Source organism: Aquarana catesbeiana, linkage group LG07 (assembly GCF_042186555.1).
Source record: "Aquarana catesbeiana isolate 2022-GZ linkage group LG07, ASM4218655v1, whole genome shotgun sequence".
NCBI classification, from domain to species: Eukaryota; Metazoa; Chordata; class Amphibia; order Anura; family Ranidae; genus Aquarana; species Aquarana catesbeiana.
The window spans coordinates 271764609-271790255 of NC_133330.1; the positions used below are offsets into that span (position 1 = coordinate 271764609).

Genomic DNA, 25647 nt, shown 5'->3' on the forward strand with positions numbered 1-25647 from the left:
AAGGAATACCCCAGGCAGGTTACTTAACCCTTTTACTGGCACTACAATAAATACTACTGTGGTGACTTTGATGGGTTTTATTCACACATTCTCTGCAGCTCCAGCATGAACCCATTAATGGACCTGGGACCCGCATGGCAGGTGCCATTTGGTAGAGGGGAGGGATGTGTAAAATGTCAGTTCTGGGTCTTGTTGTCACTGTCCCCAACCATACTGTGTGATCTGTACTCCATTAGTTTCACTGGAGAGCAGGAGAGACATCAGGGGTCTTTTAGACCCCTGATGTCTCCTAAAGAGAACCCGTCACCAAAAAATACATCAAATAGGGGACTTTTGGTCACTGTAAAAAAAAAAAAAAAAGCTTTAGTAAAAAAAATAGATACATAAATAAAAAAGTGTACAAAAAGTTACACCCAAGCACTTAAACCCCCCCCCCCCCCAAACAGATTATAGCCCCTACCCCCACATTTACGCACATACAAACTTAAACAGATGTGTTGGGGCACCCATGAGTGAGAGCAATAATTCTAGGCCCATTATTTATTAATAACTCTAAACCAATTACTTGTAGGGGCTTTTAAAACATTGCCTATATACAGGGCTGTCTTTAATATTTATTGGACCCTGGGCAAGCATTTTCTTGGGCCCCCCTTCCATGTAATTTTGCTCTCCACCTGCTCTGAGACATACAATAAATAGCAGCTAGACTCAGTTCACTGAATCACATCAGGCAGCAATTGCGATTGATCACCAGAGGTTACATTGTATTATTACCGCTCACTGACTGGCTGCTAGAGGTTACAGCACATCATTACTGCTTACTGATTGGTTGCTAAAGGATACAGCACATCATCTCCTCACTGCCTGCACACCATGGACTGGGGAGGTGAGGGGACGCATCAGTTGACAGAAAACTCCTAGGGCTCCTGGGATCAGTGGCAATACTGGGGGAGGAGATGTGTGATCAGTGGCAATGCTGGGGAGGTGTTGGGATCAGTGGCAGTGGTGGGGGGATGGGATTAGTTAGGAGGCAGTACACTGTGGCAAATTTTGAATCATGTAGAACAAAGCTGGAAATCTTTGGAAAGTATATAGTGGGGGATTCTAAACTGACCTTCGATGTGAGGGGGAATTTGCACTGACCACCATGCAAAGGGGGATTTCACGCCACCCACCAATATAAAGAGGGATTTCTACACTAACACCAATGTCATAGGAGCATTTACACCAACCACCAGTGTAAGGGGGGATATACAATGACCTCCATGTAAGGGGTAATTTCCACTGACAACCATTGTCAAGGAGATTTGTACTGACCACCAATGTCAGGTGACACTTCTACACTGACCGCCAATGTAAAGGGGGATTTACACTGACCACCAGTGTAGGGTCAATTCTGCACTTACCACCAATGTAAAGGGAAATGTACACTGATCACCAATGTAATGAAGAATGTAGATTGACCACCAATGTAAGGGGGACCTTCACACTGGCCACTAGTGTAAATTAAAGGATTGTACACCAAGCCCCAATGTAATGAGAAGATTTACACCGACCACCAATGTAACAAAGACATATTTTGCGTTCTTGCATGCGTTCTTTATGTCAGGAACGCATGCAGAATCACTTTCCTGACACCACAGAAACCTGCTGCCCTTTAGCAGATACACAGCAGTGCCATTAATTGTTAATGACACCCTCACGCATCTGCTGAGATGTGTGTATTCACATGCACCAAAATTCACAGTGCTGTGGCACCATGTTATTTTGAAAAAGGGTTCCATCTCCAATTTACTTACTGCCCCTACTGTTTACATATCAGTGCCGTTTATTTACATATAAACACAGGGTCTGCAGGTGAGTCATCTGTACATGACAATAGGGCAGAGCATGGACAGCATTAGAAACAGAACTTTACACTGAGGTATCGGGACTCAGCACAGGACTAATACTTCAAAGGACAAGGGAATTTAAACTGGGATAGTTGGCAAGTATGAGGCAGCTGCTTTGGGCCCCAGAACAATGATGGGGCCCAGGGCAGCTGCCCCCTTTGCCCTGCCTTAAAGATGGCCCTGCCTATATAAAATATAATGTACTAAAGTTTGTCATCTTTGCATGAGCGCAGGGATGACATGTTGTATCTGTTCACTTGGCACAACTTCATATTATATTTTTACCAAAAAGTTAAATACAGTAAAACCTTGGTTCGAGAGTAATTTGGTGTGAGAGTGTTTTACAAGACAAGCAAAATTTTTAAATACATTTTGACTTGATATATAAGTGATGTCTTGATATACAAGTAGCGTCATGTCACAACTTAGTTTAAAAGAAAAGAGAGGCGCCACTAAGTGTAGCAATATGGTTACATTTAATTAAGGTACAACATTTAGCAACTCACATGGTTAATGATTAAAACAGGCACATCTAAGTATGCAGGCATCCAGGGTAAAGTTGTCCACATAGACTGTCCTCCACACCGCCATCGACGTCATCCTTTCCACTCTGTGCTCCACAAGTGGTTCAAGTCTCGATTTCAGATCGCTCTACTGCCGGGTAGTCTTCCTGGTCACAATTGCAGACTGACAGCGGAGAGTGCCGGCGGTGCAGAAGCCGCTCTATGTGGACAGCTTTACGCCGGATGCCTATTATTATTATACCGGATTTATATAGCGCCGACAGTTTATGCAGCGCTTTACAACATTAGGGCAGACAGTACAATTACAATACAATTCGATACAGGGGGGAATCAGAGAGCTCTGCTCGTTAGAGCTTACAATCTAGGAGGGAGGGTCGAGTTATTCAAAAGGGTAATAGCTGTGGGGGATGAGCTAATGGAGAAAATAGTGCAGTTGTTAGATGGAAGCAGGATAGGCTTCTCTGAAGAGGAAAGTTTTCAGGGATTGCATAAAAGTGGATAAATTTGGAGACAGTCTGACAGATTGGGCTAGCGAATTCCAAAGGAAGGGCGAGGCTCGGGGAGAAGTCCTGAAGGCGGATATGGAAGGAGGTGATATGGATATGGAAGGAGGTGATGAGGGAGCTAGATGGGAGGAACGAAGAGGGTGATTAGGTTGGTATTTTTAGACTAGGCTAGTGATGTAGCTGGGGCAGAGTTGTGGATGGCTTTGTAACTTATTGTTAGTATTTTGAAGTTATTTTGTTGGGCAAGTGGCAGCCAATGGAGGGATTGGCAGAGAGGCGTAGCAGACACGTGCGGTTAGTAAGGTGGATGAGTCTGGCAGCAGCATTCATGATGGACTGAAGGGGGGATAGTCTTTTTAAAGGTAAGCTAATGAGGAGGGAGTTGCAGTAGTCAAGGCGAGAGATAGCCAGGGAGTGAATCAGGAGCTTTGTGGTTTCATTGGTTAGAAAGGGACGTAATTTAGAGGTGTTGCAAGGGTTGAGGTGGCAAGTATTGGAAAGTGATTGGATGTGGGGCCGAAAGGAAAGTTCAAAGTCCAGGATAACACCTAGCACGCTGACATGTGGGAATGGGTGGATGGTTGTGCCATTTCTCTTGACAGATAAGTCAGGGGAAGAGACACATGGGGGAGGAAATATTATAAGTTCAGTGTTGGACAAGTTGAGTTTGAGGAAGTGGTATGACATCCATACAGATATGTCTGTTAGTAAGTTAGTGATGAGGAGACTGATGGAGTGAGTTGAGGGGTGAATAGATAGATTTGTGTGTCGTCGGCGTAGAAATGATATTGAAAGCCGTGAGAGGCTGACCCAGGGAAGAGGTGTAGATTGAAAAAAAAAGAGGTCCATGAACAGAACCTTGGTGGACCCCGACAGAGAAGGGAAGAGGAGTGGAGGAAGTAGAATTGTAAGTGACACTGAAGGTGCGTTGGGATAGGCAGGATGAGAGCCACTGAAGAGCACAGTCATGGAGACCAAGGGAGTAAAGTTTTTTGAGGTGGAGAGGGTGGTCAACCGTGTCAAAGGCAGCTGAAAGGTCCAGAAGTAGGAGTACAGAATAGTGTCCGTTGGTTTTTGCAGTTAGTAGGTCATTTGTGAGTTTTAAATGAGCAGTTTCTGTGCAGTGTCGAGGGCAAAATCCAGATTGAAGGGGATCAAGAAGGTTATTCTTAATGAGGTGGTCACTCAGTTGGTTGTAAACCAGGCGTTCAAGGAGTTTAGAGGAAAAGGGGAGCAAGGAGATAGGACGTAGGTATTAAGATTGGTAGGGTCCAAGGATGGCTTTTTAAGTATGGGGGTGGTCAGTGCATGTTTTAGAGCTTTGGGGAAAATGCCAGAGGTGAGAGAGAGATTGAAGATGTGAGTAAGAGAGTGTAGGATAGAGTCAGAGGGTGACCGTAGTGTTTAAGAGGGAATAGGGTTCAGGGGGCAGGTGGTTAGGTGGGCGTTAGAAAGGAGTTTAGCAACTTCGTCTGTAGTAGCAGATTTGAATAAGGGGAGTGTCAATTGTACCTGTTGATATGGGGTCTTAACTGGGGGAGATGCCTATAGAGTGGAGATTTCATCACGGATTGTATCAATCTTGTTTTTGAAGTGATTAGCAATCTCCTGGGCAGTGAGTGAGCCAGTGGGTGGAGGCGGAGGACGAAGTAGAGAGTTGAAGGTAGAGAAAAGTTTACGGGGACTCGATGAGAAGGTGTTAATAAGAGTTGTAAAATAGGTCTGCTTGGCAGTGTGGAGGAAAGAATATTTTTGGAGGGCAGATTTGTATTGGTTGAAGTCTTTGAGAGACTTGGTCTTGTGCCACAGACACTCAAGAGCGTGACTACATTTTTTGAGAATTTTAGTGTCACCTGTTTGCCAGGGTTGTAGGGGTGGAGGCCTGATTCTGCGTGTAGTGAGGGGAGCAAGCTTGTCCAGGGTGGAGGACAGGGATTTATTGTAGATGGAAGTGGCTTGGTTGGGGCAGGACAGGAGAGAGATTGAAGCTGCGAAAGTTTCTACGGGTGATGGTTAGGCGATTGGAGGAAAAGGTGGTGGAAGACAGGGAGAGAGGGAAACGAATAAGGTGATGGTCAGAAAGAGGAAAAGGTTTGTTTGAGAAGTTGCATGGAATGTAAAGGTAGGAGAATACAAGGTCAAGGGTGTTTCCATCAGAGTGGGTAGAAGCCTGTACCCATTGCTTCAGGTCAAATGAAGAGGTTAGACTAAGAAGTTTAGAAGTAGCAGGAGTGTTTGTATTAGCAGGGATGTTGAAATCACCGAGAAGGATTGTGGGAATTTCCGAAGAGAGAAAGTAGGGTAGCCAGGCAGAGAACTCATCAAGGAAAGTCGATAATGGTCCGGGGGCCGGTAGATCACTGGAATGCTTAGGGAAGTAGGAGAGAATAGACATATACAGTGAGCTTCAAATGATGAGATGGAAAGAGAGGGAGGGGAGTGAAAAACCTGGAAGGTGCTTTGGGGGGATAAGAGGAATCCCACTCCACCTCCCTTGCGTCCATTAGGCCTAGGGGAGTCAGTGCAGTGAAGGCCACCCTGGGAGAGGGAAGAAGGAGAAGGGGTGTCAGATTCGTGGAGCCAGGTACAAGAGCCTATATACTTAGATGTGCCTCTTTTAATCATCAACCATGTGAGTTGCTAAATGTTTGTGCTACACTTAGAGGCGCCTCTCTTCTCTTTTATACTTTGTAGCTCAGGGGTGCCCAACCTTTTGAAGAGCGAGGGCTACTTAAGAAACTTGGTAACCAGTTGTGGGCCACAATGAGTGGAGCGGGCGGATGACAGGTCACAGCTACTTTATAGGCCCTCCAATCCTATCCGCCCAGATGGAAGGGGACGAATTCTCTTCTATTTTTTTTTTTTTTAGAGGATCGAATTGGAGGTAGGCGGGCATAAACGGACTAAAGTCTGTTTACATTTACTGCTCTGTAGAGGTGAATTGAGGGTTTGATTAGGTAGGGCCGATCGTATGAAAAGGGTCTAAGACTACTTTCACTCTGATGTGCTGCGATTTACCCACACCGCGGGTGCAGCGTAGTGCACCTGTGTCTATTCTGAGGGTTAGCTAAACTTTGCCATAGGCTCCACCTGTGGCAAAAGCCGGTGCTGTACAGGAAGCATCGGCTTATGGGGCTCTGCTCCGCAGCCGCTTTCTTCCTCTACCACTAGCTTTATTCTCAAAACTGATGCTGTGGTATGATGGGTCGGCAACCTGCGATCTGGGCTTGCCAATCCACCATTCCAGAGCAGGAGGTCACGGGCCACATCAGAGGTCTCCGCAGGCCACATGTGGCCCCTGGGCCACTGGTTGGCCACCCCTGTTGTAGCTCCTGATGGATTTTGCTTCTAATCCCCTTGTGAAGGCTTCTATTTGTGGATGGACATTTTATGATTACACAACCTATCACATGGCTATAATCTTTTTATATGGACTATAAACTAAATGGTTGTGTAACAAATCATTTCAGTTTCTATTATTTCTTATGGGGAAATTTGCTTTGATATACAAGTGCTTTGGATTACAAGCATGTTTCTGGAACAAATTATGCTCGCAATCCAAGGTTTTACTACTGTGTTTATGTGCCTTAAAGGGGTTGTAAAGGTATTTTTTTTTTTCTTTAAAAATAACAAACATGTTATACTTACCTTCACTGTGCAGCTCGTTCTGCACAGAGTGGCCCCGAACCTACTTTTCTGGGGTCCCTCGGCGGCTGTCTCGGCTCCTCCCCGCAATAACTAGCCACCTTAATGCGAGCTCCCTCGCATGGTGGATAGTTATTGCGGGCGCGCTCCCGTGATACAGCTGGCGGCTATAGCAGCTCGCTGTATCACTCGGCCCCGCCCCCCGGCGCGCCGCGTCATTGGATGTGATTGACAGCAGCGCGAGCCAATGGCTGCGCTGCTTTCAATCCATCCACTATAGCCAATCAGCGACCAGGCTGATCGGCTGAATGGAGGTCGGGAACGCGCAGGCGAGTTTTTGAGGTGTCAGGTAAGTAAAACGGGGGGGCTGGGGGCGGCGGTATTATCAAAAGTTTTTTCACCTTAATGCATAGAATGCATTAAGGTGAAAAAATGTATACCTTTACAACCCCTTTAAAATTAAATTCAGTATATTTTTTACCGAAATTTTGCATTTCATAAACTGTTGAGCTAATATCGCGTGACATAAACTGGAATTACCAATATTTTATTCTCTAGGGTGTTTGTTTTCAGAAAATACAGTATATAATGGTTGGGGAGTTTATGTACTGTAATCCTTTAGCCTAAATAATAATTTATTTAATGTGTAGAAAAAAACGCAGCAAAAGGATTAAAGCTGAAGTTTAGTGAAAAAAATGTAAACAGCACAAGGAACACTACTTACTAGCAAATAAGTGCTGGTGGCTGCTGTTTGCAGTTGAAATCCTTAACCCTCAGCCCCCCAGCGGTGATCCTCTGGTGCTGTGGGGGTTAATATCAATGGTTGTGTCTGTGCCAGGCATGCGCGCAATTGTCAGTTAAAGCGACTCAGTGCCGAATCGCAAAACGTGCTCTGGTCAGGAAGGGGGTAAATCCTTCTGGTCCTTAAGTGGTTAAAACTCACCTGTATGCCTAGAAGCAAAAAAATAAATAAATAAATAAATGTAAATTAAATAAACAAAAAAAAAAAACTTTTTAGCGTTTAACGCCTCTGAAGCTTTCTCATCAACTTGTTTGCAATCCATTCTGGAATGTATTTCCTTTTTGTGTCAAAACATGTCTTATCTCTTAATGACTTGCATTTATTAATGCAAACTGATTTGCAAGCTGGCTTCATGTAGGGTAGATGAAGTCATAAGGAAACACTGGAGGAGGTAACACTTAAAAAAGGAGAATAAAAGAGAGACAAGCCAGTAGCTGTGTTTAATACAAGGCAACATTATAATCTGCAAGAAGCACCTTCAGTTAAAAGGGATGAAAGGGAAGGGGGTGGGGGCTGTATGGCTGCGCTGTGCTGTCTCCAGGAAGAAGTAATTTAGTGTGTGTGTCTGTGTGAAACAGAGCTGCGTTTTGGCAGTAGGGCATTTACATGTTAATTCTGGCTGCAACACAGATCCATACGGAGGAGGAACCAGACACCAGCTCCACCATGTATGTAGAATATTTTGGTGTGCCACTCTTATACTTGCTGTACCCCAGTGCTTGAGTTACAGGGTATGTGCTGATTGTTTTATGCCTTTAATCCCAATTTGTTCCATGGCTTCTCTGGTTACAATGCCCATTTGAAAGTGATTTAATTATGTCTGTTTTCCCCGCCCAATGCTGCCAAGGCTATTTGGCGTCTCTTGATATGTAGAGCCTCTTGCCTTCTCTTTTGATCATTTGTTTTGCTTGTATCTGTTCAGTGTGTAGTCATCCCCTTGCACTCCTGCATGTGGCTCACCAACACAAAGCTTTATTATCAGGAAGTTCACAGCCTTGGCAACAGATCGCTGTGCTGCAGTGCTACCTGCCTACACTCCTTCTTTGAATGCCATGCTAATTAATTTTTTTTTCTTCTTCTTTATTGGGGGCTAGAAGAAGAGAACTGGGCACAGTATTCCCTTTTTCTTTCCCTATTGATTGCCAGCTACACGCGATGTGAGACGTTTTCACAGTGTTGCCTGCCCCCCCTGGGCTTTAGGACATGTCTTTATGTGAATAGGATCTTGTTGCTTCCCAACTCAATAATCATGAACAGATCTTCATGTGTGCGCAGTGCTGATCCACTATGTGATGTTCATTCGGGCTGCAGAGTGCCAATGAATTAACCAGGTGGCTTGGCTACTACTAGCTGATCCATATTTCTCCTTGTAGCTGTAATACACATAGGATTTGTTTGGATTTATTGACGTTTTAAGGCTGGGGGATATTCATATACACTCATCTTCTATACTGAGTGAGTATGCTATTACTAAAAGCTGTTTGATACCCTTCATCTGTTCCCCACACCTTTTGGATTACCTCTGATCTCCTTTCTTTCTTTTAACTTCCAGGATGGCTCGTTTTGGAGAGGCGGTGGCTGGCAGATTGGGGTCCGGGGATGGAGGATCAGAGAGGAGTAAGACTCTGCAAGGGTCTCCGGCTGCACCAGTGGGGACCCAAGCAGCTTTCAAGCAATCTAAAGCCCAAAGAGCGAGGACCATGGCTTTATACAATCCCATCCCAGTCCGGCAGAACTGCTTTACCGTGAACAGGTCGCTGTTCATCTTTGGAGAAGACAATATTGTCAGGAAATATGCTAAGAAGCTCATCGACTGGCCATATCCTTTTTTTAAATAGCAACGTGAAAAAAAAAAACTGGTTTATGGTGGAATTCTGGAAAGGTAGGGGTTAATGCCCCGGTAAAAAAAATGCTGCTGCAGATAATGGCAGCATCTTTAGGTCATCAGCTGGAAACTCTAAGGTAAGAACATTGAATTGTGTACAGACACCGTGGAACGACATGGTCAAGCCCCATAAATTGTGTTGATCCTGTTTGCTTTTGATGACTGTTTGTCTAGGATTATTGATGATTTTATTGTATATGAGGAAAAGGCTGAATACGTTGTCATGTTGAACAGTTGGGAGTTGGTAGGACTCCCTGTCCTGAAAATGAATTGAGAAAGTCAGCTACCCCCTCCCTGCCCTTCTGTTAGCGCTGTGGAGTAGAAGTTCACCTGCTCTGTTCAGCCTGTATACAATATCTATAGCAGAGAGGCGGTGGGCTCACTCTCTTCCCAGCCCCCCTTCTTCCTATCGCAATGATTAATTATTAAAAGACTGATGCTGACAGATCCCCTTCTCAACTGGCTACACCATGATTTCTTTACAGCAACAATGACAAATCGCCCTCTTTTCAGATTAAATCATGCTTGCCAACAGGTGTAAAATGAAAAGGAAACATTAGTTAGATTTGCTGTGCGTGCAAAGGTTTCTATTATGGGGATTCAATGTTTGGACAGCTACCAGCAGAGATGAGCGAATCTGCTAGGGTTCAATTTGGGGGCAGGTTCAATAAACATGTCCAAAAATTTGCAATTTGCAAAGTTTAATGTGAACCCCATTGAAGTCTTAAAAATCAATTCTTTCAATTTTCAAGGCTAATAGAAAAGAGAATGTCAAAGGACACTGCCATGGGGAATAAAAAAAGATTTTCAATACCTTTTGGCAGGGAGCGGCTAATAAGGTTTAAAGGATAACAGAAAAAATATGTAATTTCTTTAAATAACATACTTGGGGAACGCTGAAACCGGCTTGTGAAGTGGTGCATTTGTAGGATGTTCACAAGCAATAATGACATATATAAAGAAAAAGAAAATACCATTTCAATTGCCAGCTGCTAATTGACATTTCCCAGCCACTTTGTTTTGTTTGTAAACAAAGCACCCAAAGATTCCATTCAATACCATACCCTTATTCCAAGTGAAGGTCTTCTATAGATTGTAAGGGTGAACCCCACGTAAAATGGGGTTCCCCCTAAAAATTCATGCCAGACTTTTATTAAAGCATGCAGCTGGCTGACTAGGAAATGGGGGGGGGGTCATGACATCCCTGGTCAAATATTGCCATGTCCATATTTAGTCAATAACTTCACCCAAGATAACCAGTCCCTTTATTTACATTCAGTGACAGGGCTGGGAGCTGTCATTGGCAGCAAGCAGTCATCAGGGGCGTAAATGTTGGATGGGTGGGCGTCATTCATCGTGATTGACATGGATCTATATAACTCGATGACATGATTGGCAGAAAACATTTTAGAATAGAAAAAACATTTGCCACTAAATTACGTTTTCGTGTGGGTTTGGTTTTTCCTGTAAGAAACTTTATGGGGACCCCCGAGACTTAATACCAGGCCCTGATCCTTGATGGAGGTTTGGTATGGATTATAAAGGGAGACCTCACACAAAAAAAGAAACCAAGAAAAAATACAATGTATGAATACCAAGCATGCAGCCTGGCTGGTCAGGAAATGGGGGTGGGGGGGGGGGGCAGTGAGCAAGCACCCCCCCCCCCAGAACTATACTAGACCACATGCCATTAATATAAGGAGGATCCCCCTGGCAAAGCACCTTAACCCTGGTTGATGGGAACAAGGGCCTCTTCCCTACATCCCTGGCCCAGTGGATGTGGGGGGAGGGGGGGTCTCTGGGAGGGAACCTTTTGGAATCTGGAAGCCTCCTTTTAAGTAAGGAGACACCCAGTTATCCACCCCCTATGTGAATATTCTATATGGAATATTTGGTCAATGACATCAGTTTGGATGGCTGCCAGCTTGTGCACAAGCTGAAAGGCAACAGGATAGTGGTTGCTAGGATTCCGGTGGCCATCTAGATCTTAGCAACCAACGATGTGGTGTGGCCACTAGCGTCTTAGCAACCAATTATGTTAGCAGCCTGAATGGCACGGCAGATGGCTTCTTGCTGCATTCAGCAGGACATTTGGGTGGGTGAACAGGTCAAATAGGGTGAACCCTGCATTACAGCTAACCCCATCCCAGGAGAGCCTGTCCACTTTCAGAACCATGAACTAATGAGTGAGCAGTGCTCAGATGGGGTTGTAGTCCAAGTTTCAGCACCATGGACAGCAAAGCCATTTGTTGCTGCCAATGCCAGGTTCCTCTGCAGGGAGGGTTCTGAGTTTAGCCAGCTTGTCCTACTTGACAGAAAAGTCTCCCTGAAAACATTTTTAAATGCTGGACTTCTATGGCAGTGGGTTATCCACACCTGCCAAGTCTATGTATCTGCATTAGAACTAAAGCCCTATCTCGTAAGAGCAGTAGAACTGGTTTCTACAGACATGCAGTTCAAGGTGAAGTTTAATGTTATTTCTCTGGTAGAGGTAAATATGGAAAATGTCACATAAATTGATGCAAATGTTTATATCAATTATTTATTATTGCCTCGGCTAATACAAATGTGCATGCTTTTTAGGGCTGAACAGATATGCTATGAAATCCCTCTATTGGTTTTATTAGATTAAGCAAAGTGCAGTTACCCAGAGCAAACCAATCAGAATGTATCTTTCACTAATCTGACAGTAGTAAGTAAAGCTTTTACTGGTTGATATGAGTTCCAGCAATCTCTACAACATTATGGCCATCAATTTCTTTTCTTTAGCATAGTTCTTTCTCAGTTTTTATCATCTTTTTAATAATGACTTTAAAGTTTATCCTGTAACTACAAACATTATCTAAAATTTATTTTTATGTTCCACTTAAAAAAAAAGAGATAATTAGATACATTATGGATAATGCCTCTATAGCATTGTATTACTAATGAGCTTAGATTAGCCAGATTGAACACAAAGTGTTACTGGAAATGGTTTTTAAAGCCCTGACTTTGAGGACAAGCAGTTATCAAGACCTCAGTCAGCCTCCATAAAATTGGATCCCAGTCTTGCATGAGCACAAGTCCTGGTTTTATCACACCTGGGACCTAAGACAAAGTGTGCTGTGGTCTCCTGACTATTACAAATATATATGAAATGTCCCAGGACAAATATGTTATATTACTGCCCTAGCTCTTTCTAGCAAATGGTTACAACAAAAATCTGCACTTTCACATTGGAACAATGTGCATGATTGTGTCTACTGAGAAAGGTGTTACAGCACTCTCTAGACATCCTTGACCTCTTTTGGCAGAACACAATAGCATTTGGCTTGGACAAGTCCAAACCAGCCAGTCAACTCTTTTCCCTAGAAGACATGAGTAGTAAAAAGTGCCTATTGTGGTCAGGGATGGCCTAGAGAGATGTGAACATTACTTGACCTAACTGTAATTGGGCAATCATTCTCTAATATCTATAGGCATTTTTAGCAATATATTGTTACTTACAACAGTTTTTCCTATTTATCTGTATTGCTGTTAGCCCACAAGTAATATGCCTTGAATTAGGGGCCCCAAGAGGTTTGGAGCTGCAAGGCAAATATCCATAGGCGGTACACCTGCTCTGATGAACAATTTGACCAAGAGCTTATAAATCAATGATCAGATATAGCTTTTAACAGGCTATTCTCTTTGAAGCTCTGGACATATATTGACAATCGTTTTGATTAAGAAGGTATAGTTAAGAATCAAATACAATTATACAAAAATTCCACTGTACCTCCTTTGGGATTTTAAACTAGTATGATCAGAAATAATTTCTAGGCAAACTATACCCCTAAGAATTATATTTATTATAAATAATGGCCAGAGCAGTGAGGTGCAAAAACAAGTTATCTAGAGTAACCATTCAAGTTACCATAGCTATCATTAGCCTCTTTGTACTAAACTGCTAAAAGCTGTTATTTAGTTGCATCTTCCAGTATGACATTTTTGCACAAAACACTTTCTATTTAATTAAAAAAAAAAAAGAGGGCTTAGTTAATGCTCCAGTCATATGGAAAGTGCAGTGCAAGTGCAATTGTTAATTTTAATTAATTGTAGCTGGATCAGTGATACGTGATTTCTTTTTGTTTGGCTTTCTGACTTATTAAATAAAACTATGGATGCTTAACTGTTTACCTATGATTTCCATCGCTCTGACTGTTCTGCTGTCCATCTATATAACCTCTTATAATATAGTGTTGTCACAATAACTTAAATGTAGTAGCGTCCATTGCATGGACTGGTCCAAGGGAGTTCACACCGTGTGTCTAATAATGATCGGATTAATATAGCACAGTGTACTTATTAGTTCAAAATCCCCATAATGCTTTACAATTCAGTATTCTCTTGGGGTAGCGGGCAATACCCTTTGTTACACATGTGAATTCAAAATATCTTACAAGCAATAGTGCTAACCATTATAGTGAGATTCATTCCTGTAAGCCTGTAAGAAAAATGATTATTGAATTACTACCATGCATCTATAAAATGACATGACCCTCTAAGTGTATGTGCTGCTGATTATATGCAAACAATACATTCCAACCCAGATTTTGATTAGTACAGTTAAAATATTTGTTATATGCAAACATAAAAATACATGTACATAATGTTACATGCATTTATTTACTTACTTTAGAATTTTTTATGGGATACATTTAAAGGGTCAGACAACCCTTTACTTTCTCTTTTGAAGATAGCACAGATATGTTGGCTGAAGATGCTCATGCTAATCCTTCCTCTAACACTAAACCTTGCCCACTTGGGATCTTAGGTATCTACTTCAGCTTCAAAAGATTTACCCCTCTTCCTGAGCAGGCCATTTTTTTTTTATAGGATATATTTATGGATTTTTTTTTTTTTACTAGTAATGGCGCCAATCATTGACTTATAGCGGGACTGCTATATTGCGGCGGACAAATAGGCCACCTAACTGACACTTTTGACACTTTTTTGGGGACCAGTGAAACAAATACAGTGATCGGTGCTAAAAATATGCACTGTCCCTATACTAATGACACTGGCTGGGAAGGGGTTAACATCAGGTGCGATCGAAGGGTTAACTATGTGCCTAGCTGGTGTTTCAGTATAGTGGGGGAGGTGCTTTTACTAGTGGAAGAAGGCATGGATTGGTGTTCCTGCTTTACAAAAACACAGGATCCATGCCTTCTGTATTGACAGAATCTGCCTTGTTTACTTAGGCAGAATGGCGATCTGCCTGTGTACAGAATGAACAGAGTGTGACGGTGGACATTGGGTCTGCGGGACCCGCTGATAGGCTCCCGCTTTGTAGATTCCCAGCAGGAGCAAGCCTCCAGCAGCACGCACTTGCACCCGATACCCAGAAGTGCAGTATCACATACCTTTACCTGATCCTGCTCAGTGCGGCTGCCCTGTAGTAGTAAATGCGCTATAGGGCTGTCGGCAAATTAATCTTGCCTTAATATATACTGAACACACTTTGGGGGAGATTTACTAAAACTGGTGCACACAGAAACTGGTGCGGATGTGCATGGTAGCCAATCAGCTTCTAACTTGAGCTTGTTCAATTAATCATTGGCAATAAAACCTGTATGTTAGTTGGTTTCTATGCAGAGTCTACCAGATTTTGCGCTCTCCAGTTTTAGTAAATCTCCCCCTTTGTAACTTCCTTCAGCAGCAGGAATCAGTAGAGGCCAGTGATGGCGAACCTTGGCACTCCAGATGTTTTGGAACTACATTTCCCATGATGCTCATGCACTCTGCAGTGTAGTTGAGCATCATGGAAAATGAAGTTCCAAAACATCTGGGGTGCCAAGGTTCACCATCACTGGTGTAGGTCATGAGGCAAGAACCTTGTTTGGTGTCACCCCTGCTTGATACTATGATGACCGGGATGAGCCATCCCAAACCTCATATGTCAGATGTGCTGGGCAAATGATTCAGTGACTTCCTTGTTTTGTGGGTTGTGGCAGTACCAGGGAACTCAAGTACATAAATATTGTCATTAATAGTTCAACTCACCAGCAGCAAGCCAAAAACTGAAATATGTGACTCTTTTCACTTCAACTAACTGGAATCCACTGTGTTGGCACAGTGTGATGTGATAATACATGAGGCATATAAACATTCATGTGGCTATTTGATTTTAAGTTATCTATTGTAATGAATTACTAACTTCCCAAAGGCTTCGTATTAGGACTTAATATTACTATCGTATGGGCCACTTTGTTTGAGGCAACGTGTGAAAAATAAACTAAGCTCACTCAGAATGCATTAGCATAGAGCAGGCTGGGGATGCAAATATTTTGCCGTAGGTGGCAGAAGTGTAAGAAACATTTTACTTTGCCATTTATAGATGCACTATTCTTCTAAATTGCTTCACTTTCCGCTTGAATTTTAGGGAACTAATGCTGGATATAAATAATTGTGCTTAACACACCAGGGATCTTTATGTCCTTGAGTACTGTTAACAACAACAAGCTAAATTAAGGCAAAAAAAAAAGCTTGGAATTGCTTTCTGTCTTTACCTAAAACAAAGAACAGTAATCACAGACTAATTTAAGTTAAGCATTCTTAACATGCTTATGATCACAGTGAACACTGGTTAAAGAAAAAGGCATTGTTAATGAGCTCCTGCAGCTTTCCTTAGTTCAAAAAACTAGCATTGAGCTGTAATTGATGTCTTTTGCATTTATCTTGCACTATTTAGCAGGTTTAGCTTTGGGCATTCATTGTGTTTTTGAGATATATATGAGATTAAGGGTCATGAGACTGTCTGGGATTGCCATGGTTTGGCTGGAAAGGACATATATCAAATCATGAAAGGTTGTACAACTCTTTGCTTATTTATTGCGCCTTGTGTCAGATGTTTAGCTAAGAGCTATGTTATTTCTTGGTAATATTTCTTGTGGCTTGAATAGAAACATACAAACAAAAGTTTACAGGTATATTTATATAAGTTTGGCTGCAGAGTAGCTTTTTATGTCTTTATTGTATACAGCATACATACAGCAGAAGATAAATGCATAAAAAATGCATGTAAAGTTGACAGCTGAATTGTAAATCACTGTCTTATATGAAAATGCCAGTGGTCCTTTACCGGGACAGAGTCTATGGCAAGGCTCTGAAAACTATGGGCCGCTACAAGAATGTATCCAGTCTACAGTTGATGCAAATAGACAGAGGATCCAGGTCAGATGGAGACCCTGAGATAAGGGTGGGGATGGGGGGCTCTCATAGGTGTTCGCAGCCTACTGTATTAGGGTATGCACCCCAAAGCTCAAACACATGCGCGTGTGTGTATAAATATATATATAGCAGTAGGACAATGGACAGTGTTGGTAGAGCAATGGACGATGTCAGTAGGGCAGAGATTGGTGTCAGTATTTTTATTACTACTTTTTTACAATTGTATTTTTTTTATTATTTTTGACAATAATTATTGTTTTTTACAATTTTTTTAGGAGCCCCATTAGGGGGACTTTGGTGAAATATCAGGGGTCTAAACAGACCCCTGATGTCTCACTTTTGAGACAGAGAAAAGGACTGAGGACAGAGATTCCCCAGTCCCTTTCTCTGCAGCCAAGCAGCAGGGGAAATCTGTGCAGCAGATTAGGGTGTGATTAGTGTGTGCCCGGGCACAGCTGGCACACCCTGTGCGCACGCCTATGGGGGCTCTGATGGAGACCCTGATGTAAGAGGGACTCTGATGTGGACACTAATGTACAGGGGACTCTAATGGAGACCCTGATTTTATCACTTCAATACTGGGTGCTTTCACCCTCTTCCTGCCCAAGCCAATTTTCAGCTTTCAGCGCTGTCGACTTTGAATGACAATTGCGCAGTGATGCAATGCTGTACCCAAACAAAATTTTTATCATTTTTTTAAAGACAGATAGAGATTTCTTTTGGTGGTATTTAATCACCACTGAGTTTTTTATTTTTTGCTAAACAAATGAAAAAAGACTGAAATAAAAAAAATATATATATATTTTTTTTGTTAACATTCTGTAAATCATTTTTCTCCTTCACTGATGTGCACTGATGAGGCTGTACTGACGGGCACTAATGAGGTGGCACTTGTGGGCACTGCTGAGGAGGCATTAATATGCAGCACTGATGAGCACTGATAGGCAGCACTGTTGGCGGCACTGATAGGCACTGATGGGCAGCCTTTATGGGCACTGATGGGCGGCACTGATAGGCACTGATGAGGAGGCACTGACAGGCATCATTAATGGGCATTGAAAGGCAGCACTGATTGGCATCAATGATAAGCGCCAATTGGCATCACTGGTGGGCATCACTGGTGGGCATTACTGAGGGGGAACTGGCAGGCATCGCTGATAGGGCTGCACTGATAATCAATGCACTGATTATCAGCACAGACCCCCCCCCGTCAGGAGAGCCGCTCTCCTCTACTCACGCCCTGTCAGTGCGAGTAGAGGAATGCCGATAACCGCTACTTGCTATTTACACTGTGATCAGCTGTGATTGGACACAGCTGATCATGTGGTAAAGAACCTATGTCATAGGCTCTTTACCATGATCAGAGATGCAGTGTTTCCGGATGAGATACTGCACCACTGATCGCCATGCTGGTTTGTTCTAAAGGACATCATATGATGTCCAGTCAGGACAATGGAGCCCCCACCAAAGCCGTCATTCTTCTATAGGCCGGGCAGGAAGGTGTTAAAAGAACCCTAATGTAAAGGGGAGTCTAATGAGGACACTGATGTAAGGGGGTACTCTGATGGGGTCTTTGACTTTCAGTGGACCGTAAGAACAAGCATAGTGGCAGTACAGCCACTTGATCGTTCTTACAGGCAGTGGAAGGGGGCATCCCCCTTCTTGCGGCCCTCCGGTGCTTTTCCGGGCTCGGCCATGCCTTCGGCAACCCGGAGAAAGAATCCGCCGGCGCCAGCCAATGATCATAGAGATTTCCGGTGACCAGATGGTCCCCAGTCATCTCTATAAGCATGTTATGACGTCATGTGCGGGCTGCGGAAGTAAACAAAGCCCAGATCTCGGCTGGAATGAAAGAGCTCTGTCATTTTTTTTTTTTTTTGGATATCAATCTTTCCAGCCTGGAGGAAATATGTGGAAATATCTCTCAATAAAGAGGACCTGTCATGCACCATTCCTATTACAAAGGATGTTTACATTCCTTGTAGTAGGAATAAAAGTGATAAAAAAAATTAAAGTAGAATAAACAATAAAAAAAAAAAATTTAAAGCACCCCCGTCCCTGTGTGCTTACGCGCAGAAGCGAATGCACACGTAAGTCCCGCCCACATATGTAAATGCCATTCAAATCGCACATGTGAGGTATTGCCGCGTGCGTTAGAGCGAGAGCAACAATTTTAGCACTAGACCTCCTCTGTAACTCTACATTGATAACCTGTAAAAATTTTTAAAGCATCGCCTATGGAGATTTTTAACATGTTGACATGTTTGGTATCTATTTACTTGGTGTAACATCGTCTTTCACATTATACAAAAAATTGGGCTAACTTTACTGTTTTGTTGTTTTTTAATTTATGAAATTTTTTATGTTTGAAAAATTGTTGCGCAAATTCCGTGTGATAAGTTTCAAAGACCGCCATTTTATTCCCTAGGGTGTCTGCTAAAAAAAACATATATAATGTTTGGGGGTTCTGAGTAATTTTCTAGCAGAAAAAGTATGATTTCTACATGTAGGAGAGGAGTGCCAGAGTAGTATGGAAGTGGTTAAAAAGGACCCTGATGTAAAGGGGGACTTTAAAGCATGGGGGGTTCTGATGGGAACACTGATGTAAGAGGCAGTTCTGATGGAAATCCTGCTGTACGGGGAACTCTGATGTAAAGGGGGACTCTGATGAGGACTGATGAGGCCACTGGAGGGCTTCGTTCTGAGGTAAGCCTTTCATACTGTGCTAGTATGCGATGCACTAGCACATTATGCCATTATCCTGCAGGAGACCATTTTATGCTTTTGTTTTGTTGTTTACTACCTCCTTAAATGGACTCTGATGTAAGGGGGCTCTGATGGAGACCCTGTTGTAAGGGGGAACTCTGATACAGACTTTGATTTAAGCGGGTTATGATTGTGACTCTGATGTATGGGCGGACTTTGCTTGGTTTTACCAAAGTTCTTTCTCTTTTGTTCTGAATCATATCATGCTGATTCTAAAAAAAAGATCCAAATACATTGTTTTCATTAATTTATTATTCTTTGATTTACAATACTGACTTTTTTCAGACCACAAATGTTTGTAAAATATACTGTCTGATGAGGCCCTCATACCGAACAGTTTAGAGGCCCCTGGTCAAAGGTTATGCATACACTATGTATAGATCAATAAAATGGAACCCCTATCCGGATTTTATACCTGTCTTTGTCCCAGCTAGGGAGATTCACTCTCTGTCTTAATGACTATTGTCACTTGGACTTAGGCCTCATGCACACAGGAGGTTTAAAAAACGCCAGCGCTGCTGTTAGGAAAAAGCAGCGTTAAAAACACGTTGTTGGCCACGTTTTTGAATAACGTTTATGGGCGTTTTTTCAAGTTTTTTTTTTTTGCACTTTTTTTTAGCTTTTTTTTTATAGTAAAAATACTCCCTATAATGTAAAAACACCTAAAATACCAAATGCAGCTAACAGCTTGTTAAAGCATTTAGCAGCGTTTCGTTTTTTGTGCGTTTTTCGTTTTTACAGCTCAACAGCCTCTGCTCCTGGACACACAGGCTGTTGTTTTTTTCTACTGCCCCTAAACGCTTATGCCTCCAAACGCCTCTGATAGTTTATGTGTGCATGGACGCCTAGGCTAACATAGAGGGCCGTTTAAAGACAGTTAAAAAAAACATCAGGCGCCCCTAATAGCAGCTGTAAAAACGCCCTGTGTGAATGAGCCCTAAAAGTGAGGGAAAGTCTAAAATTTTGAATTTTCACCAGAACAGAAATTGAGATGGAATCATCCAATGGGGACATTTGCCTAAGACAGGAGTTACCCTTCCTTGGAGAGATTTCCCTTCACTATTGTGTCTACAGGATCAGAAGTGAAGTTAAATCTCTCTAATGAATGACAGGTGAAAAAAAAAAATCAGACAGGGGTTTTAGCCATTTCCTACCCCATCCAAATGAAAGAAATTTGGGCTTTAGACATATTTTAAGAAGAAGCAGTCCCTTCAGTTGAACTATATACAAAATTATAGCAAATGTAATGTAGCACCCTGATGTTTAGGCAGGGTTGCTCCTAAATTTACCTGCCAGGTGTAGTTACCTTGTCTCATTGTTAGGGATCAATTGATTGCACCCTAAGTCTAGAATTGCTGCGCTTCTCTCTTCTGCCATTAGGTGGCTGGTGGCATTAGATAAGATGAGGGCAAAGCAAGGACAGATTAGGAGTATATGGGGTTTCTCATCCAATGGGCATGGGGTTTTCTTCAATCCCTTGGCCTGTTGAAAGAACCTATATATTTGGGTGGAGTCAGGTGATCAGTGTTCTGTGCCACCTGGACGGCTGTCTGGGTGGACATGTGTTATGCTGCCCGGGCTGCTAGGCCAGAGTTTGGGCCTATCCCAGGCACACCTGGCTGCTAGGCTGTCTGAGGGCCAATCCAGAAGCAAGAGAGCAGCATAGTGTTGTGATTGCGGCTTGCAGTCCAACCAGAAGTGACGGTTCTGCCGGAGAACCTGTCGTGGTCGGAGGTAGAGGGGAAGCTGTCGCCACTTTGGGACCAACCAACTTATTACCAGGGACTCCAGTGAGTAGTTGAAGCAAGTACCGGAGCAGTATTCTCACCAACCGGGGACGGTAAAGAATTGGGAAACTTCAGCAGGCGTCAAGCCAGGGACCCAGGCAGCAGAGGTGATGCTTGCAGAGTAGCTTTGTGTGCCAAGCCAGGACCAAACAGGCCAGTGGGGTGACGCTTGAGAAGTATCTGGAGTACCAAGCTAGGGACCCAGCAGGAAAGAGGGGGTGACGCTTGAGGAAGATACTGAGAGTGAAGATTGGAAGAGCTCAGGAGCTTCAGTGGCAGTGGAACAGTCAGTCTCGTGAGAGAGGCTGGGAGCTCAGTGGAGTGAAGATTTACAAGGAGTGAAAGTAAAGGAAATAAAGAAGTTTGTTACAACTTGTGTTAGGAACTATTCTAAGACTGTTGCCATAGGAGACAGTGCTCCTACACATGCAGATGTGGTGTCTTGCTGGATGCCTTTCCCTGCATAGCAGTCTACCTGTAGAAGTTTTGGAGTCTGCAAATTAACATTGCAACTACCTAAGGGTGTCCTGGCTCTAAACCTCTCTACCACAGTTCTGTTTAAGAGAAATAAAATCCCTTTGCATTCAAAAAGTGTCTGGCGCCCATGAATCTATCTTACATTACACCCACTATGCCTTACAACCCACTCTATACGGAAGGATGCCAGCAGCTCCTGGCTCTGGAGGTTCTTATTAGACTGAAGGAGGCCTGGGACCTTGCTACAGTAATGTTCAGATTCTTGTCTTCCTCTGTTCTTTAGATACTGATGTAGGCCATGACAGCATCCCTTTACACGAGAATCAAGACTCCTTTTGCAGGGGATATCTGTAACTAGACTCTAAGCACATAAGAACTTTTTGAATGTTTTTGGCAGCATTACAAAATCCTAGCTGGCTGCATTAAAAAGGAAGACTAAAAGCTAGAAAATTGGACTTTAAATGCATACGGGTAAACCATGTAAGAGTAATTAAGGTTTTTTTATTTATAGAAAACTATTAAAAAATTATTTTTATACATAGATATATATAAAATTCATGAAACTAATATGTTATGACCCAAACATAAATTCTGACACCACTTCCAAAATAAACAGTTACAGTGATACACCCAATGGTACAATGGTTGAAGTTCCAATAGTAGTAACCAAATAGGGATGTAGACATGGAGTAGTTTGGGTCAGAGTGTGAATCCAAATACAAGATATTCGCTCTACATGTTGCGCGTAGGGATACGCTTTTTCAGGAGCACAAAGACCGATAAGGTACTTAATGTAAACAAAATTGACGCCGGACTATTAGGAAGGTAAATGAGAAACCAACCAGTCCAAGATGTAGAGTCATATAGTCATCAGCTGCAGATATGTTATCGTTGTAGTTTGCTGGTAAGCAAAGGGATGTATGGATATATCCATTGATAGATAGCCAGCATACAGCTAGGAAGACACAAGTGCTGATAATGTGGATCAGCGTATGTGTATTAACATGACAAAACTTGTTCAAACATTGTAGGGAGGCAAGCTAAAGGCTCAGAGAGGCTGGTACCTCAAGATTCGAACCACGCTGTGTGTGATGTGTGTATCTCCTGGTATCCAATTAACAACCGGCTTTTAGTCTTTCTATATTCACTGCTGGGACGTTGGCACACTGTTATTTGTGTATCCACAGTGTCACCCTGTGAGGCTACACGTTAAATCCATAATCTTTTTCATGCATTAAAAAAGGATTGTATAGCATGCAAGGGTGATAGGCTCAACTGACATTGGAAGTGCTAAAATATGCAAGAGAGAGGGACTCCGATGAACAGTCCAAGCAACTTTGTCTTGTGCTTTTTATTCAGCAAGGCAGTAAACAAGCACAGTTTCAATGCAGGAGGGATTTGTACAGCAAGTGCAAAGCATAAAACAAATAAGATATCTGAGCCATTAACTGAACTCAGGTCAGATTCTGACTAACAGGGTGCTCCTTAATGGATTCCCTAGTCAGGTTTTTCACCCAACAGCAGACTCTTGTAGCAGAGAGGGAGAAAGAAAGAAAGCCTTTACAACAGCCTTTCATAACCTTTTTGACATGGAGGAAACCCTTTAATTAACTTTCCAGGCTCATGAAAACACTACTAATGATTACTATATCTACAGGTTGCAGTGCATTAGTGTGATGGTCACTGGGAAGAATGGTCCTTGCATCTAGGTTTATAGGAAAAGCCCCCCCCCCCTTTACAGATAGCTAAAAAGAGCATTGTTACCAGTGGTTTTTCATCTGAGAGGCAGGAGTTGCTCAAGGAACCCTTAGCATTCCAGGAAAAAAAAAATTGGTTGAGAAAGGCTGCTCTAGGATCAGTCAGCTCGACGGCCCGTAGGGAACTAAGGGTAATTAATGAGGTGTGACTAACAGGTAAGTTGTGGACCTCATTACTATACTGTATATGCTATATTAAAAGTGATGTTTCTCTTTAAGGGAAACATACAAAATTCAAGCAGGCATGGGCCTTTTAATTTCCCCCTAGTTAGTTGTTCTCCACAGCTTTGATTTATCTTAAGCCCCCAGATCTCTTCAAAACCATTGAAGTGGAGACCACTTTTTAGTAAAAATTTTCCAAATATGATCAGTTTATCCTACAGTATACTGCATGTTTTCATCACTATGAACATCTAAAACTTATTTTCATTGGCTGAAAACATGAAATAATAACAATAAAGTTCAGAATGCCAATTTTAATCTACAGCAGGGGTGTTCAACCTTTTGAAGAGTGAGGGCCACTTAAGCGATTTGGCAACTGGTTGCAGGCCACCATGAGCGGAGCGGACGGGTGACAGGTCTGTGTCCACTCTGCATATGCAGAGCGGACACGGACACAGCCCACTCTCCTCTATGGGCCCTCCGATCCACCCAGACAGAAGGGGACGGATCTCATTCTGTTTTTTAAGTGGATCGGATTGAAGGTAGGCGGGTGTAAAAGGACACCATGGTATCATGCGCTTTAGCAGGTACTAACATGCGGGCATTTGCTAGATGCGTGGGGGTGTCATTAAGAATTAATGCCACCCACATGTGTTTGCAGAAGGCAGCAAATTTTTGTGCAGTATAGGAAAACGTATTTTTGGGCACGTGTTAACACTAGCACAAATTCACCCCCCCCCCATCCCCAGCTCTTCTCCCTCCTGTACATTTCAGAGCCTCTGTTAACTCCTGTGATTGAGGAGAAGGAGAGCACTGTTACCTCCTGTGTATAAAGCAGAGGCAGAGATCTCTGTCCCACACCTCCTCCCAGCTCCCTCCACCTCCTGTACTATTTCCGGCAAAACAGAAAGCTGTGTGGGCCACCTGACATGTCCTTAATAGGGATGGTCCCGATGCTTGAATTGAACATAAGTTCGACTCGAACATCAGGTGTTCGTTTGTCCACAAGCGAACCGAACATATTCACAGTGCATTGACAGCTGCTGATTGGCCAAAGCATGCACCTGACCTGCATGCTTTGGTCAATCACACCATGATCTGCTGGGAGAGCCATGATTGGCCAAAAGCAGGGTGCCTTTGGCCAATCATGGTTCAGGGGGCTAAGTCCACCCCCCCCACTATATAAGATTGAGAGAACTTGAGCTAGATTGGGCAGGTTAGTTAGTGGCATGCAGGCAGTTTAGTATATATACTGTGTGTATATCTATCTATCTATCTATCTATCTATCTATCTATCTATCTATCTATCTATCTATCTATCTATCTATCTATCTATAGTGCAGTGTAGAATATATATACAGTGCAGGCAGTCTAGTGTGTATGTGTGTGTATATATATATATATATATATATATATATATATATATATATATATACAGTGCAGTCAGTGCAGAATATATAATACAGCGCATTTAAGTGGTTAAGGGGAACCCTATGATAGAATTAGGGAAAAAAACGACATGGGGTCCCCCCAAAATCCATACCAGGCCCTTCGGGTCTGGTATAGATTTTAAGGGGAACGCCACGGCAATTTTTTTTAAAACATTAGTGTGGGGTCCCCCCCAAAATCCATACCAGACCCTTATCCGAACAAGCAGCCTGGCAGGCCAGGATAGGGGGGGATGATAGAGCGCCCCCCATCCTGAACCATACCAGTCCACTTGCCCTCAACATGTGGAGGGAGCTTTGGGGTCCCCCCCAAAACCCCATATTGCCATGTTGATGGGGACAAGGGCCTCTTCCCGACAACCCTGGCCATTGGTTGTTGGGGTCTGCGGGCCCAGAATCTGGAAGTCCCCTTTAACAAGGGGGCCCCCAGATCCCGACCCCCCCATGTGAATGGGTATTGGGTATATTGTACCCCTACCCATTTCCAAAAAAAGTGTCAAAAAATTAAAACCACAATAGACAGTTTTTGAAAATTCCTTTATTTAAAAAAAAAGTGTCCCACAATGTCCATCCATCTTCAATCATGCCGCCCGTTGGACCCGAAAAGTTCAGCCTCGATGGCAGGTCTCCCGACGACTGTTGTCTCTTGGCTGTTATATAGGCAAGGGCGGGGCCACCCGGTGACGTAACTGAGTGACCCTGCCCCCTTTATCATGTGACGTCAGGCGGGGGTGGGGTCATCCGGTTACGTCAGCGGGTGGCCCTGCCCTTGCCTATATAACAGCTGTCAAAGCCAAAATACAGC

At 43.0% G+C, this 25647-nt stretch overlaps 1 protein-coding gene across 9 annotated transcripts in view; it reads left to right on the forward strand.

Annotated features, from left to right (window-relative positions):
* The window catches only part of CACNA1E (calcium voltage-gated channel subunit alpha1 E), a 1300209-nt gene that overhangs the window by 636080 nt on the left and 638482 nt on the right, over window positions 1-25647 (forward strand). For 6 of the 9 annotated variants that reach the window (XM_073593343.1, XM_073593351.1, XM_073593342.1 and 3 more), the window contains one exon: window positions 8922-9187. In XM_073593343.1, the coding sequence (XP_073449444.1) occupies window positions 8922-9187 (266 nt within the window). Of the gene's footprint in view, window positions 1-7852; window positions 8101-8274; window positions 8825-8921; window positions 9188-25647 lie in introns of those variants that run through there. The other 3 variants (XM_073593346.1, XM_073593348.1, XM_073593347.1) reach the window with 3 other exon arrangements.